At 46.4% G+C, this 16,818-nt stretch overlaps 1 protein-coding gene across 3 annotated transcripts in view; it reads right to left on the bottom strand.

Annotated features, from left to right (window-relative positions):
* ZNF558 (zinc finger protein 558) overlaps window positions 1–11,235 on the bottom strand; it is a 25,493-nt gene extending 14,258 nt beyond the window's left edge. For 2 of the 3 annotated variants that reach the window (XR_002481476.1, XM_008050094.2), the window contains exons 1-3: window positions 4,655–4,755; window positions 4,027–4,115; window positions 3,298–3,424 (exon numbers count right to left, since the gene is read on the bottom strand). Coding sequence is in view for 1 of the 3 variants with exons in the window: in XM_008050094.2 (XP_008048285.1) it covers window positions 3,298–3,424; window positions 4,027–4,115; window positions 4,655–4,685 (247 nt within the window). In the remaining 2 variants the exon portion in view is untranslated. Of the gene's footprint in view, window positions 1–3,297; window positions 3,425–4,026; window positions 4,116–4,654; window positions 4,756–6,694; window positions 6,805–10,951; window positions 11,043–11,190 lie in introns of those variants that run through there. The other variant, XR_002481477.1, reaches the window with a different exon arrangement.
* Window positions 11,236–16,818: the final 5,583 nt, after the last annotated feature.

Below are 16,818 nucleotides of genomic sequence, written 5' to 3'. Positions count from 1 at the left end.
ATAAAGATATAATTTGTGACAAAATAGCTAGTGGGGGGAATGCAGCTATATAGGTGCAAAGTTTTTATATACTGTTGAAACTATATTGGTTAATAAATCAAACTAGATTGTTATAAATTAAAATGTTAATTAACCCCCCAGGGCAACTACTAAGGAAATAACTCAAAAACATAAAAATAAACAGAAAGGAATAAAAATGACCCACTACAAAATATGTGACACAAAAGCAAACAATAATGAAAGAACTGAGGAACAAAAATAATATGACATATAGGAAGCAGACAAATAGATGGTAAATAGGCAGGAATAGATATTTTCTTATCAGTAATTTCATCAAATGAAAATGGATTAAACTCAACAATGTAAAGAGCCTGGCAAAATGAATTTTTAAATCTTCAACTTACGATGGTTCATTTAGACTTCATGATGGGTAAAAAGGCCACATGCATTCAGCAGAAATTGTACTCTGAGTATTCATACAACCATTCTGTTTTTCACTTTCAGTACAGTATTCAATAAATTCAATGATATACTCAACATTTTATTGTAGAATAGGCTTTGCGTTGATTTTGCCTAACTGTGGGCTAATGCAAGTGTGTTGAGCATGTTTAGGCTAGACTAAGCTATGATGTTTGGTAGGTTAGGTGTATCAAATAGATTTTCAACACAATATTTTTGATTTACAGTGGGTTTATTGGAATGTAACCCCACTGAAAGTCAAGGAGGATCTGTATATGCTACCTATAGGAGACTTAATTTACATTAAAGACACAAATATGTTGATAGTGAAAAGACAAAAAAGCTATTTCATACAATAAAAATTATTACAAGACACAAAAATATTATATATAAATGATCAATTTATCAAGAAAATATAACATTTATAAAGATATCTGTACCTAACACCAGAACCTCAAAACATATGTTAAAAAGTGACAAAGTTGGAGGAAAAAATAGAGAGTTCTACAATAATAGTTTGAGACTTTAAAATTCAACTTTTAATACTGGACAGAAGAACTAATTAGATCAGTAACGAAACAGAGGACTTAAACAATACTATAAACTAGCCAGACCTAAAAGACATATAAAGAGAATACATATTCATCTCAAATGCACATGTAACATTTTTCAGGTTAGACTATATGTTAGGCCACAAAAAAAGTCTCACTAAATTAAAAACAATGAAAACAATACAAAGTAAATTCCTTAACATCAATGGAGTAAAATAAAAAAATGAGTGACAGAAGGGTATATATTGGAAAACTTAATATTGTTAAAATGACAATACTACTCAAAATGATTTACAGAGAAAAGCAATCACTATAAAAATTCCAATAGGTTTTTTTCCCCCCAGAAATGAACAAGCTGATTTGAATTGCAAGGGATCTTGAATAGACAAAACAGTGAAAAAGAAGAACAAAGCAGGAAGATTCACATTTCCTGACATCAGACTTACTACACTGCAATGATTATTAAGATAGTGTGGTACTGGCCCAAGGAAAGGTATATAGACCAATGGAAAAGAACTGAGTATATAAATTGACTCAAGTATCTATAATAAAAAAATTTTCTGTTTCTGAAATGATGTTAAGACCATTCAATGGGAAAAGAACAGTCAGTCTCTATAAAGATGCTGGGACAACTAGATATACACATGCAAAAGAATAAAGCTGACCCTTTCTATACAGCATATGCAACATAAGTTCAAAATGGAGCAAACACCTAACTGTAAGAGCTAAATCTAGAAAATTCTTGGAAGAAAACATAGAGGTGAATCTTTGTGACCTTGGCTGAAGCAGTGGCTTCTTAGTCATGACACCAAAAGAACAAGCTAAAAAAAGAAAACCCAGATAAACTGAACCTCATCAAAATTAAAACTTACGCATCAAAGGCACCATCAAGAAGATGAAAAGATACTCATAAAACAGATAAATTATCTGCAAATTGTATTTTGTATAAGGATTTAGTACCCAGAATATAAAGCAAACTTTTTTTTTTTCCTGAGTTGGAGTCTCACTCAGTCGCCTAGACTGGAGTGCAGTGGCATGCTCCCCGCCACCGCAGCCTTGACCTGCTGCGCTCCGGCGACCCTTCCGCCTCAGCCTTCCAAGTAGCTGGAACTACAGGCGTGTGCTACCACGCCCAGTTGATTTTTTTTTTTTTTTTTTGAGTTGAGTCTCACTCTGTCACCCAGACTGGAGTGCAGTGGCCACTCCCGGCCACCACAGCCTCGACCTGCTGGGCTCCGGTGATCCTTCCGCCTCAGCCTTCTGAGTAGCCGGAAGCACAGGCGCGCGCTACCACGCCTGGCTAATTTTTTGATTTTATTGTAGAGATGAGGTCTCGCCAAGTTGCCCAGGCAGGTCTCGAACCCGCAGGCTCAGGCAATCCACTCACCTCAGCCTCCCAAAGTGGGGGATTATAGGCTGAGCCACCGAGCCTGGCTAAGGCAAACTTTTATAAAAGATAACATACAATCCAATTAAAAATTGGGCAAAGAACTTGAATGTATATTTTTCCAAAGAAAGACAGTCCAAAAGTACATTAAAAGTTTCTCAATGTCATTAGGCATTAGGGAGATGCAAAAAGAAAGGATTAAAAATTGATGGGGACTTAAAATGGTGCAGCTGCTGTGGAAAAGTTCCTCAGTTTCTCAAAAAGCTAAACGCAGAAGTATCACATGGCTTTGCATTCTACTCCTAGGTATAGACCCAAGGTAACTGAAAGCAAGTGTTTAAACAAAAACTTGTACACAAGTATTCATAACAGCGTCATTCGTAATACCCCAAAAGCAGAACTATCCCAAATGTTTATCAGCCAATGAATGGATAAACAAGTATGTCCAAACAATGGAATATTCTTCAGTCATAAAAAGGAATGAAACACAAATACATGCTACGATATAGCGAATACTTTAAAACCTCATGTGACAGGCAAGAAGTCAGATACAAAAGGCCATGTATTTTGTAATTCCATTTATATGGAGTGTTCTGGATAGGCGAATCCGTAAATACAGAAAGTAGATTAGTGGTTATCAGTGGAAGAAGATGGGGACGGTAATGGGTACTGGCTGCTTAATGGGCCTGGGGCTCTTTTTACAGGTGATGAAAATATTGTGAAATTAGATAGTGTTGATGGTTGCACAACACTGTGAATGTACTAAACGCCACTGAATTGTACGCTTTAAAATGGCTAAAATTGTGAATTTTATGTTATGTGAATTCTACCTCAATAAAGGAAGAGGGAAAGGCTTGCGACCTGAGTCATTACTTGACTTCAGAAGTGGCATTGGCTTACCCAGTGAGGCCAGGTTCCTGCAGTTCTCCAGCATCACGTCCCTATACAGCGTTCTCTGAGAAGGGTCCAGCAATACCCACTCCTCCTGGGTGAACTCCACGGCCACATCCTCAAAGGTCACCAGGCCCTAAACCATCACAAACATCATGGTTCAGTCAAGGATTGTTCCACCAACATGCACAGGAAGAGGGTTTCGGAGGACAGAACCAAAACAGGGAACCTGAGCATAAGCTGTGGGGCAGGGTTCTAAGTGCTCCTCTCACTGGCTTCTGGGCTCAGCCCTCAAGGCTTGTCTCCTGTCTTCTTAGGCCCCTCCCCAGGCTCAATGCACCATAAACACAGGGCAGTGGTCTTTTTCCAGTTAGACTGTGAGTTCTTGCAATCTTATTTCCTCAGTCCCCAGGGTTGGCATGGGCCTGGGATGTTGCAGAAATCAGAGCCATACTGATACATACGTATATAAATGAATGAATGATTCCCCCACGGCCATCATAAACTGTGTGGGTTTAGGACACTGCCATGTCTGAAAAATCTCAGGAAAATGTGATGTACTTAGGGACCCTAGAGGGAGCTTTGAAACTGCAGGAAATGCTGACGCACACTGACATTTTTGGGCAGCCCTCACCCTCCATCACATGCCCTGAGATCCTGAGATGCCCCAGGACCTGGGTTGGCTCCAGGCGACCGAAGATAACAAGTTCAACTTCAGGTGAAGGAATACTGACTCACCTGTAGCCAGCTTGTCAGGAACCCATTTACTAGCCCTTCCTCCTCTGTGCATGCTTTCTGCTGAGAGGCTGGGTACAGGGAAGACCGAGCTGGAGGAAGAGAAATGAGTTCTAGAAATTTAGGCAGGCTCTGTGTCCAACACACACATCTAGGGGCTTCCCCACCTGCCTGTGATCCACCATGTCCCCACACATCCACCCCTGCAGCACTACCTACAGCCTCACACAAACACCCCCCACAGCTCTCCTAAGAAACCAGGCCACAGCCTGCTTCATCCATGCCAGAAAATACGGCTCAAGGGTCTCACTGCACTTGGGGGAGAGATTATTCTCATTTCACAGATAGGAAAACTGAAGTTCCAAGGACATCACTGTGTTGTCACCATGTTCATAGAAAGAATGGCAGAATTCAAAACCTCCTGCACATGTGTCACAGGGGACACAACCACAGACACCCAAACACCTACGACCCAAACCCCAGAGCCACTCAATCAGACACCAGGGGCCTCTGGGTCCCTGGGGCTCCACTCCTGCTTCTTACCCTGCCCAACCCCCTCCCTGGTTCCACACTGTGGAGTGGGAACCTTCTAAGCCTGGACTCTGAGGGCTGCTGGGACCCCATGACTCACCACCACTGGGGGGTAGGACGATGGCCGCCATCCTGAGTCCACCAGCAGCCAGGCAGCAGGGGAAGCAGGACGCCCCTCCCTTGAGTCCCACAGCCTCTCAGGACGGCGCTCTGGAGGAAATGTGAAAACACCAAGTCCCCACAGCTTCGCTTCCTTTTGGGCAGCTGAGGATGAGCCTTCCTCAGCCTGTCCATCTCACCCTCCTTCAACCACGTTCTGTCCTTCACACTAGGCCTTTACTTTGGTGAGCAGGCCACAATTCAGGACCACATGAGGGCAAAACTCATCTCCTCTGTCCCCAGTGTTATGGCCAAATGTCCCTGCTCCACCCACTTTGAGAACCTTGGCTTTGTGGAGTCTCACGGCACATTCTTCCTGTCCCAAATGTGTTCCAGCTACAGCCCCTCATTCACTGGGGACCCTGCACCTGACAACCATTATTCCTTCCACCTCCAGGCCCGCCTCACTTGGATGACGTCAGAGAGCCTCAGGGTCTCAGGGTCCCTCAGCTCCAGGGCCCTTCGCCCTGACCCCCCCAAACACTCATTCTACGGGTTCCCCAGCCTTGGTCATCACCTGCGCTGTACCCCCACCCAGAACAACAGTTCCAAAATTCCCAGCCCTAAACCCAAACTCCTTCCTCAACTTCCACCACATCAGCTCATTTTCTCTCATCACATGTGTCCTCCGACCACACAAAGGCCTTGGCCCACCCCCCTCTTGCTTTCTTTCTCTTCCTCAGTCACTTCATCTCATACTTATTCAGCTCAGGGTTTCACGGCCTCTGATGCCAGTCAATTTCCTCATCCCTACCCTCACCTTCATGCCAGCCCAGTAGAATGCCAGTCAGGCCTGACTCCAATCGTCTGCCTGCCCTGTGGTGACATTTGGGCAGACCAGCTGCACAAGGCAGCAATGCTGCTGCCTCTAGAAGAACACGATAACAAGTGAAAAGAGCCCCTGACCCTGCAGGATGGTCCTATGGGTCAATGTGGCTTCCGCCTCATCAAACCTCCTGTCCTCTCTTTAAGCCTCACACACCCTCTCCTCTTCCCTCTGTGGTCACCAGCTTTCTAAACAGTGCTGAAGATCTGAGCCCCTGATGCTCATACCCTATGCAGACTCCTGACACACAATGAAGTTAAGGGCTGACCTGTGTGACTGGCAGATCTGGCAGAGGTGACAATGGGTAACTTCCAAGGCCAGATCCCAGAAGGCAGTGCAGTTTCTGCCTTGGTCTTCTGGACGCTGCTCTAGGGGAAGCAGATTGCCATGCTGGGAAGACACTCAAGCAGCCTTGTGGGGAGGCCTATGTGGAGAGGAACTGAGGCCTTCTTCCAGTAGCCAGTTCCGACCTGACAGCCATGTGAGTGGCCCTTGAGTGCCAGTTGAGCTTTTAAAAGATGCAGCCCCAGCTGACAGCCTCCTGCACGTGCCGAACCAGAACCCTCCAGCCACACTGCTCCTCAATTCCTGAACCACAAAAATCATGAGAGGTGATAAATGACTATTATTGTTTTAAGTGACTAACGTTTCTTAGGCAGTAACAGATAGTGAACCATCTCACTCTCAGCAGATGATCCTGCATCCTACTTCTCAGAGCAATAATCACGACAGGGAATCTACCTTCCTGTCTTGTCGCCAACACTGCAATCAGCGCCCTGCTCTCCTCCATCCCTTCTGCTGCAGACAAGGAGTTGCTACCCTTTCTGCAGTGCCCTGCTCGGCAGCTCTGGCCTGGGGTCCGCCCTCCTGCCTTTGAGGAGCTGTCTGTGCTTGAAGATCTCCCATCTCTCCTTTCTCTCCAAGCTCTCCCACGCTCCTGGACTCTTCCTCACTCCAGCTGAGCCTGATCCAGCATCTTCCACGGCATCATGAATGTATCTTCAGAGCACAGTTGTCTTTCTGGCTACTGCCCAGCCTGGCCCATGCTCACCAGACCTTTTTACTACCTCCCTTCCTCACTCGGTATGTTCTGATTTCTCCTACTATCATCTCAAGGACAAGACCCTGGATGGGGTCACTGATGCTCTTACTTACAATAGTAGATGCAGGTTGCTACTTCCTGTCACATCAACAGAGACACAGGGCCCACACTCCTCATTGACACGGCCATGTGGAAAGACATTCTCATAAACTGAGAGTGACTCCTAGGGAAGGAAATTTGTCAACGTCAAGCAAAGCTGCAAGCAAGTCTGCTCTTTCCCTATCAATCCCACCTCTAGGGATCTGACACAAAGACATACAAATACTGAAAGTCACATGTGAGCTTATTCATTGTGGCATTATTTATAATAGCAAAGAATTAAAAAGAACACCAATGACCATCAGTAGGTGACTGGCTGAATAAACCGTGGGCTATCTACATGATGAAGAAATATGTAGCCAGAAAAAAACTCTGAAAAGATCTCTAGGTATTGATAGAGACCATCATCTCCAACAAATTAACGCAAAAAAGAAAATCAAGGTACAAATCACTGTAATGTTTCCATTTTATATAAGGGGAAGGCCTCCTTTCCTGGAGTTATAGTATAAAACTTAATTCTATAAAACCAGCTTCTAGAGATTTCTATGTGTGACCCCCACGAACCCAAAAGATGAAGAAGTGTAGGGTATGTGTGGGCAGGGGTGAGGGCACTGGACAGTAAGAGCTTGAGACATATGAGAAAGCAGAATTGTAGCAAGTATTTGACTCCTGGGCCTCTGAGGCAGAGAGAGAATAACTTCTCGCTCCCCCCCCCCAAACGTGTCCATGTTTAAATCCCCAGAATCTGTGAATATGTTCCCTTACATGGCAAAAGGGATTCTGTAGATGTGATGAAGTCAAGGATCTTGAGATGGGGGACCACCCCAGACTACATGGGTAGGCCCAGTGTCATCACAGGGGTCCTTAGCAAAGGGAGGGAGGGAGGCAAGAGAGTTGGAGTTAGAGGAGATGTGACAATGAAAGCAGAGGCTGTGTGTGTAGTGGGAGGAGATGAGAGGTAGAGAGATTTGAAGATGCTGCCCTGCTGGTTTGGAAGATGGAGGACGGAGCCACAGCCAAGGAATACAGGTAGACTCTATGAGACAGAAGAGGTAGGCAGTGGATCCTCCCCCAGAGCCTCTAGAAGGAATGCTGTCCTGCCAACTTACTTAGGATTTCTGACCTCCAGAACTGCAAGACAATAGATGTGTGTTGTTTTAAGTCACGGAATTTGTGGTAATTTGTTACAGCAGCAACAGGCAACTAATGTTGCCGCTCACATCAGACATTGGGAGACCTTAGTGTGAATTCAGCAGACCCAGGCAACTGCTGCACAACTTCCCTACCCTCTACAGGTGCCAGATGTTTCCTTTTCCCACACCAGAGACCCAGTTTGAAGTTAGGCATGCAATAGTTTCAGTCACTGAACTGAGGGACATGAGGGTGCACCGGGCTCCAAGAGGAAAGCAAGCAGAGAAGGCGCCTGGCATATTTTCAAGCCCTGAGTTCCCCTTCAAGGTTGTCTGGCAGCTGAAATCTCCTATTAGAGCAGGAGAGGTCTCTGATCAGTTTACAGATCCAGTGACTCCTGTCCTGCCCTGGATATGTCACTGCTAGAAGAGGGTCACAGCAGATGGGCCACTCTACACCAGTGTTGCCCAGAACTTTCATGGATGAGAGAAATGTCCTAAGGGCTGGGCATGGTGGCTCATGCCTATAATCCCAGCACCTTGGGAGGCCGAGGTGTTAGGATCACTTGAGGTCAGGAGTTCGAGACTAGCAACATAGCGAGATTCTGTCTTTGCAGCAGCAGCAGCAACAACAACAACAGAAATATCCTATAATTCTGCTCTAATACAGCAGCCACACATGGCTACTGGGCACTAAAAATGTGGCTAGTGTGACTGAGAAAATGGGAGTTTTGTGTGTATCTTTCATTGGTTTAACCAGAAAGTCACCATGTGGCTAGTGGCTACTATTCCAGAAAGGGCAACTCTAGACAAACGCAGGTCTGTATTTTTTGTTTGGTTGGAGTCTCACTCTGTTACCCAGACTGGAGTGCAGTGGCCATGTTCCCAGCCACCATAGCCTCGACCTGCTGGGCTCTGGGGATCCTTCCACTTCAGCCTTTCAAGTAGCCAGAAACATAGGCACGCGCTACCATACCGGCTAATTTTTTTTTTTAAATTGTAGAGACGAAGTCTCGCCAAGTTGCCTGGGTGGATCTCGACCCCGCAGGTTCAGGTAATCCACTCGCCTTGGCTTCCCAAAGTGCGGGATTACAGGCTGAGCCACCGAGCCTGACCAGGCCTGTATCCTTTAGGATGCCCTGTGAGTAGCAGAGTGAGGGCGGGCACACGGCCTTGGCTGAGAGGGCTGCCTCAGCTTTGCAGAGTGGTCTGTGCTATCTGACAAATGCACATGTGAATGCCAACATCAATGCCTTCTCTCAGTTCTAAACTCCTAGATCCCTTTCAAATTCTTTTCGAGTCTACAACCCATCACCCAGGCCTGGGGAACATTCATGTAACTCCTACATGTCTTCCTAATATTTCCTGACTTGCCTCTTAAAAGCCTTCAGATTCTACACCCTGAAGTCCATTTTCATCCACATGCTTACACTAAGTGCAAATCACATCACCCTCCTGGCCACATTTCTTGAATAAAGCCTGGTCTGGTTCCGCCTGTTGCTCCTTTCACCTTTCTTGCCTTGTTTCAGCCACCCCTGCCTTCCCAGTGCAGGGAGCATGCCAGGCTCTCTTGCTTCAGGGATTTTCCTTACGCAGTTACCTTGGCATGTCATACTCTCTTGGACATACTCCTGTGCCCTCACTCCAGTCCAGCCCTTCATCTAGTTAAATCTGACCCCAACTTTGGCCCTCAAGCTACATATCCTTCTCAAGAAGGCTTTTCTGTTCCCTCTCATGCTAAGTTCTCCCATAACACTCTTGTCATGCGTTGTTTAAAATCCATCCTCCCTGTTAGAATGTAAACTCCATGGAGGCGAGACAAGGCCTGTTTTGGTTCTTCAGGGTGCATCTGGCCCAGGGCCTGGCTCATGGAGATGACCTTATTTCCCTAGGACTGCCCTGGTTTAAACATTGAATAGTCCAAGCATGACGGTTCATGCCTGTAATCCCAGAACTTTGGGAGGCTGAGGCAGGAGGACTGCTTGAGCCCAGGAGTTCGAGACCAGCCTGGGCAACAGAGACCCTGCCTTTGTCTCTACAAAGAAATAAAAAAATTAGCCAGGCATGGTGGTACACACCTGTAGTCCCAGTTACTCAGGAGGCTGAGGTGAAAGGATCACTTGAGCCCAGGAATTTGAGGCTGTAGTGAGCCGTGATTGTGCCACCGCACTCCAGCCTGGGCGACAGAGACCCTGCCTCAAAAACAAAACAAAACAAAACAAAACAAAAACACTGAATGTCCTGTGTCCTCGCAAATCTTTTGGTCTTGAATAAATGGGGAAGGTTGATCACAATAAACTGTGCACTCAAAGAGTATCTACTGCATGATAAGCAAACATTCCCTTGAGAATGTTATGGGGAAGCCAGAATGAAAAAGGCATAACACATCCAAAGTAGTAAAACCCTACAATTAAATATAAGATTACATAACATGATTCTGCAGTATGAATCCCCATAATGTTGTTTCAGAGAAGTTTTAAGAAACAAACTTAATTCCCATTGGGAGACAAGCGACAGAGGACAACCTTTTTTAAAGGAAACTAGTGTCCTGTCAATCTACAAATTTTCACTTAGTATTTTTCCAAGTGATTTTAAATGTAATTAGAAAAAAAAAATTCTAACTGCTCAAAACAGATTTGGTTGCTGGCAATTCAATTTTAAAATTTCTGTTACTAATATAAGGTAGCTCAAATCATCTTTTTACGAACGTCTCTGTATTCTGAAGCTTTATGGAGGATTTACACGCCTTTAGAAGTCAAATAGAGTAGGTCTGAAGAATACTGCTAGTCTCTAGGAAACATTTATAGTATTATACAAATATACAAGTATGTTATGTATTTATACTTATATAAAATCCAGACACTTTTAGCATTCTGACAAGCAAGAAAATCTATATTTACCTACAGTTACATGCATTTATACTTATTTAAGTGTTTGTTTTATGTGTGTTTACTGATGTATTTACACACATATAACCATAACCATCTTATTATCTGTCCCCTGCATCTTGCTTAAGATACCCTTACTCTTAGTGGTTCCTTGATTATAGCCTGCGTGAGCACGGGAAAAGCCACTAGCAGTTTTTCTACACAGTGGAGACTGCTGGAATTCAGTCGTTACCAAGTTCTACACGGTACTCACCTGGTCACACAGAAATCCACGGATGAGTGAGACAGGTGGACTCTGAGGCTGGTTTCAACACAAACCTGAGCTTGCAGGATGCTTTTCCCATCTGAAAAAAAGAAAGGCACAGGGGTTGGTTTTTATAGGTTCAGCTGCTGGTTGCAGTTAGATGGAAAGACCTCCCCATTCACTTTTTTTTTTGGTACTTGCAGATCTAACGTGTAATTAGGGCCCCCCGCCTGTGAGCTGTGATTTACCTGATTCCTATCCGGCCATCTGCTCTGGATGAGAGAAAGCAGCTTACAGCTGTGTGTATTTGACCTGCTCAACTCATGGCTGCAGGTTTTAGGGTGACTCCGGATGCTTTAAAAACGTCTTGTCACTTAGAGGCCTTGTAAGTGATTAAACTGAATTTTAAGCACGCTATATACTTTATTCGGAACTTCAGAGATCTTAAGGCCCTGGAGCAGGGTTTCCCAACCTGCCACTCCTGGTCCTTCTCGTGGGGAACCGTCCTGTGCGATGGAGGATGTTTAACAGCGAACAGCGTCCCTGGTCTCCACCCGCTAAGATGACAGTCACGTTGCCCCTCCCACCCCACAACTTATGACCCCCAAAATGTCCCCAGACGTGGCTAAGATGGGCGCAGGGTCGCCCAGGGTGAGGGAGACAGGGCCTGAGGAGGCGGCAGCGCGAGGTCCCAGCCAGGGAGGGAGCAGCTAACAAAAAGAACAGCCCGGGAGCTCAGGGGCGGAAACGCGGCTTCCGGGAGGGACGAGGGTCCGCGGCTGGGGGGTGCCCGCGCACGCCCCTCCCCGGACTCAGACCCGAGCCCCCGCCCGCCGCTCACCGAGTCCGGCCCCCGCCGCTGGGCCACAAGGGCGGACTCGCGGAGACAGAGCGACTCGCTCCCCAGAGCCCAGCGCGCAGCCCCGCCCACGGCGCCGCCCCGCGCTTCCGCTTCCGGTCTCGGCGGCCGCGCCGCACGTCCGCTTCCGGCCTCGGACTGGTCGCCCCAGTGAGAGGGACGTGTAGGGGCTTTGGGGCTGGTTGCTGCGGCGGACGCGGCGGGTCGCGGGGCGGGACAGGCGGCTGCGCACCCCGACTTCGGGCCGAGGTGTTCTAGTTTGCTAGACTGTGAGGTTAGGTCCTGGCCTTGGACAACTCGGGGACTGGGTCGGCTCTGGGGGGCGGGGCCAGTCCGAAGCGCGGGGCTATGGGCGGGGCTGTGGGCCATCTCGTGTGTGTGTGTGTTCCGCGTGTGTGTGTGTCCGCAGAGACTGGCTGTGGGCTGAAACCAGTTTCAGGGGCGGACTGAAGGCGGCACTGGGTCTGGGGGCGGCGGGCCGGCAGTGGAGTACTGTTCTGGGGACGGGGCTGAATGGGCGGCGACCAGCTCCGGGGGCGGCGATATGGGCGGGATTAGAGGCGGGAGCGGGGCGGGATGGACAGGCCCAGAGGCCGAGACGATGGGAGCTCAGTTCCGGGGGCGCGGCTGGAGGCGGGGTTCCTCGTGGATTCTGTGCTGACGGAGGGATACTCAGCAAAACTTTTCTTCGGCTCCTCCGCATTGAAGCAACCCAGTAGAATCAGATTTCTCTACAACTCGCTTTCCAAGGCAGAAGATAGTGATGTAGCACTATTTTATGTTTTGGAGGGACAGGAGGGGACTGGATAAGATACACATACAGGAAGACTTGTCACATAAAGGAAAACTTCAAGCAGTGGTGCAAAGTCAGTAAAATATTCACACTCCCCACTGTCTCAGTCCTTTTGCCCAGATGTAAACATCATTTTCTCCTCTATTCTTCCAGATATAGTGTGGACGTGTATGTCTGCTGTAGTCATTCATAGAAGACAGGCTTAGAGATCCCCTCCTAAGTCACTGTTTTAGGCACTGTGGATATGGACTGACCAAAACAGATACAAGTCCTTGTCCTTAGAGAACTTGCGTTTTAGTGTGTGGTGGGCAGGGAAATGAACAATGAACGTGATACCTGCATAATGTGTGAGATACTGATACACGCAAAGGGAAAAAATGAGGGAATAGTGTTGAATGATCTTCCCCCCGACTGTCTCCTCTCTTCCCTGAGAAGCTGCAAGCCTCCAGTTCTAGTTTCCCATTGCAGCAAGGTCTCTTTCCTGCCCTGGTTTGCTATGCCTTTGCTGGACAGACTGCTAGCCACCGCCTTGCCCCCTTTTATTACAGTGTTTATCCTGATTCTGGGGGAGTCAGCGTGACGGAAGCGGGGCTGTGGCAGCTCCGAGGCATGGAGCTGGGAAGCTTCAAGAGCTGTAGGTGTGAATGACTGCTCATTTTCGCAGTGGGCAGTTTCTGGCTGTGACCTGCTGTCTTTTGCACCTTCGGAAACTCAAGTGTGCCAGGAATGGATGTCCAGGAAGATATGCAGCTGCTGATTGGAGTGGTGTTAACTTCGATTTAGCTTAATAGAATGGAGATGGACAATTGTAAAACTGACAACAACGGGCTCAGCTCATTACTACATAAAGATTATGGATAAATAAACTATTATGGGTAAATGAAATACCAACAACCCAGTAGAAATGTCATAAAAATAAAGGCTATGAACATATTCTTTTTTCACAAATATATACAATTATCTGTCAACATAGGCAGCAATGTTGAGAATCTTTAATCAGCAAAGAGGAACAAATAAAAATAACAGCATTATATTTGTGCCTCTTGAGTAATGCAAAAATAATTTTAAAATATCCAGTTTAGGAAATGAATGACTCTGCCCTCAGCTAGTGGGGCTGTGAAGTGTTAGTTTGTGAATGTGTGTATTTATCAACCCAGCAATTCTACAATGGCATAAATCAGAGACATGCTAGAAGCTTGTTAAAAGTTAAAATACCTCCTGTTTATTGTCACATAAGACTAGTGACAATGGCTAAATAAGTATTGGCATAGCCATATGAAATGACATTTGTAGGCATTAGAACAATACCAAGGTACATTAGTTATAATTGAATCATGATCAAGATATGTTAGATATGAGAAACTAGGTGCACAATGAAGTTGATAATGTGTACCCACATTGTAACCCACAAAGTCTAGTAATACAAATTCCAGGGCTGGACAACTATATGATGCCTGGACCGTTTCTACTTAGAATAGAAGTGGCCAGAAACTTCTCTGGCTGCAGGGCAGAGGACAGAGTGCCAAGTTTTGCCTCCAGCCTTGTGACATGGGCGAGAATTTTCACCCTGCACCCCACACTGGTATATGGAAAGACAGGTTCTCACTTTCCCCACAGAGCATCTGAGATCAGAGGATCCTACATTCTCCGATACTCGCTTCCTGCTGCCCTGACCCTGCTAGAGTGAAAACAACCAGTAGCTTCCTTCTAACCAGAGAATGGGTACAATGATCGCTGCAAATATTCCATTGGATGTTTTGGTTAATGAGAGAGAAAGAGGTAAGGAAACTCGAAACAACTGGAGGGCACAAGGAATAAACAGGCAGAAGTTCTCATACACAAGAGACACAACAGCTGAAATTCTACCCCCCAAACCTGCAACTCCATGATCACCTCCCTCCAGGGCACGGCCACTTGCAGAAATGAAAAGTGCCAAATATTCCTAAAGGAATTGCTAAAGATAGAGACACATCATGAAAACATACTGCATACCGCTTAGTCCTCTTCTGAGGACACGGGCTTGTCGAAATAGTGAATGTTTTAGAGGAAAACAGAACACAGAGCATAGGCTGTCTGCTGGTAACTTCTAGAAAAGCACCAATGTAGTAACTCACTCACAGACACACATGCCACACAGCTGGATGGGGCCCAGATTTGAGACCATGTTCTCATTTTCCCGGAGAAGCTAGGGATGAGGATCAATGAGCAGGGCATTCGCCCCCCTGAAGGCTGATCTACTTTTCATCTGTTGGTTTCCAGGGTCACACAGGCCAGAATGCCTTACTCCTATTGTACTAAGCTCCTGACACTTAGTGGGACGTGGTCTCTTCAGGGTGATGGATCTCAGACATTGCCCTTGTCAGCAGTGGGCACCTGGAGAGCCCCTTGATGCTAACAATGACCTCAGGCTAAGAGGTCAGTGTCTCAGGGCACTTGTGTGAGACACTTCATGGGTCCTGACAGTAGGAAGGACTGGGGTCCCAACAGTCTCATTTACGCAAGTCCCCCAGATACTGATAGTGGGGATTAGGATGATGGAGTGGGTAACACAAAGATACAGATTTCTCCTGTCTGTCTTTCTTCCCTTCCTTCTCTTGCCTTCCCCTCCCTCCCTCGCTCCCTCCCTCCCTCCCTCCCTCCCTGTCTTCCTCCCTCCTTTCTTCCCTCCCTCTCTCTCCTTTCCTTCCTTCCTGAGATGGGATCTCGCCCTGTTGCTCAGTCTGGAGTGCAGTGGTGCAATCTTAGCTCATTGCAGCCTTGACCTCCTCAAGTGATCCTCTGGCCTCAGGCTTCCAAGAAGCTGGAACTACAAGCATGTGCCACTGTGCCAGGCTATTTTTAAAAATTTTGTATGTTTTGTAGAGACAAGTTTGCTCAGGCTGGCCACGAACTCCTGGTCCCAAGAAATTTTCTCATCTTGGCCTCCCAAAGTGGTGAAATTATAGGTGTACCTCTCTTTTCTATTTTGAAGGGAGTAGAGTGAAAAAGAAAAAAGGAAGGTCATAGAGGGACAAAGAATTCATTGGTCTACATTTCCACCATGGCTATAGGCACCTTAATTTTTTGGGGGGGTTTCAACACAGATGCACAACCAAGAGTTTACAGATGAGTTGTCACTTCTCAAGTTGACCCGAGCACAAAAGATAGCCGGAATATGTCTGACTCCTGCTTCAGGAAGTAAAGGGAGAATCAACTCACAGTACCAGGTTTGCATCTCTGTAGACACTTGGCTTTAAGCATTTGAAGCAGCCTGGATAAGTCACCCCATTTAGAGTGTGGAAAGGCTGCAGGAGTAGGAAGAGACACATCAGAGTGAGGAACATTTCAGGGTCTGCCCGACATGGAGACAGAGCCCTGTGTCTAGGCCGAGCTGAGGGGAAGGCGGGGCTGGAGTGAGTCTTAAGGTTCAGGTCTCCCCATGGGTGCCACCGAGTGTCTCTACTTCACTGCCTCTCAGCCTGTGAAAACACCTTGGGACCTGTGCTAGGCTGACATGCCAGACGAGGGCACAACTAGAAGGAACAAGGAAGGGAGTCGTGGTGCTGACACCTCACCCTTGGTGTCTCTGGGATCAGAGCAGGTCTAGTTTCCCTCTTTTCACTGTGTCATTTCAATCCCGTCCAGGAGTTCTGGGGACCCTCCTACCTGGGAGCTCTGCACTTGTCTGTCTCCTTGCTGGCAAAAAATATTTTTCCTTTGCTTCTATGAGTTCATCATGGTCTGTGACCAACTAGCCTTTGGGGACTGCCTTGCCCTAAAATATAGAGTTCTACAATCTCGTATCCATGATGTATGGTCCTGCAAGGAGCTACCAGTGGTTGTGTCAAACGATAGCCTTGAGGGACTTGGCAGGGTTAGAATTAGCTGCAGTTGAAATCAGCAAAGGACCTTGGAGCATAATTTCATCTGATGATTTAAGCAAGAAAGTAAAAGGTCAGTATCAATCATTGATCAGGACCTGTGCAATCCACAGACACACCACTTAATTGATCTCAGATAAACATTGATCTCTAATTTATTTATCTCACATCAATAATCTATCTTTCCACCTTCAGGAATAAAGAAAAGCAATGCTAGCACATGGAAGGAGATAATAAAGGTTAGAACAGAGATAAAATAGGGAAAAGAAAAACAATACAGAAAATCAACAAAAGTAGAAGTTGGTTCTTCAAAAGATCAATAAAATGGGCAAATTTTAACTACATTGACTAAGAAAAAAACAGA

This window comes from Carlito syrichta, unplaced genomic scaffold, assembly GCF_000164805.1.
Source record: "Carlito syrichta isolate Samal-C Ts95f unplaced genomic scaffold, Tarsius_syrichta-2.0.1 Scaffold142964, whole genome shotgun sequence".
Classification (NCBI taxonomy): Eukaryota; Metazoa; Chordata; class Mammalia; order Primates; family Tarsiidae; genus Carlito; species Carlito syrichta.
This window is presented reverse-complemented; position numbering and strand designations above follow the sequence as displayed.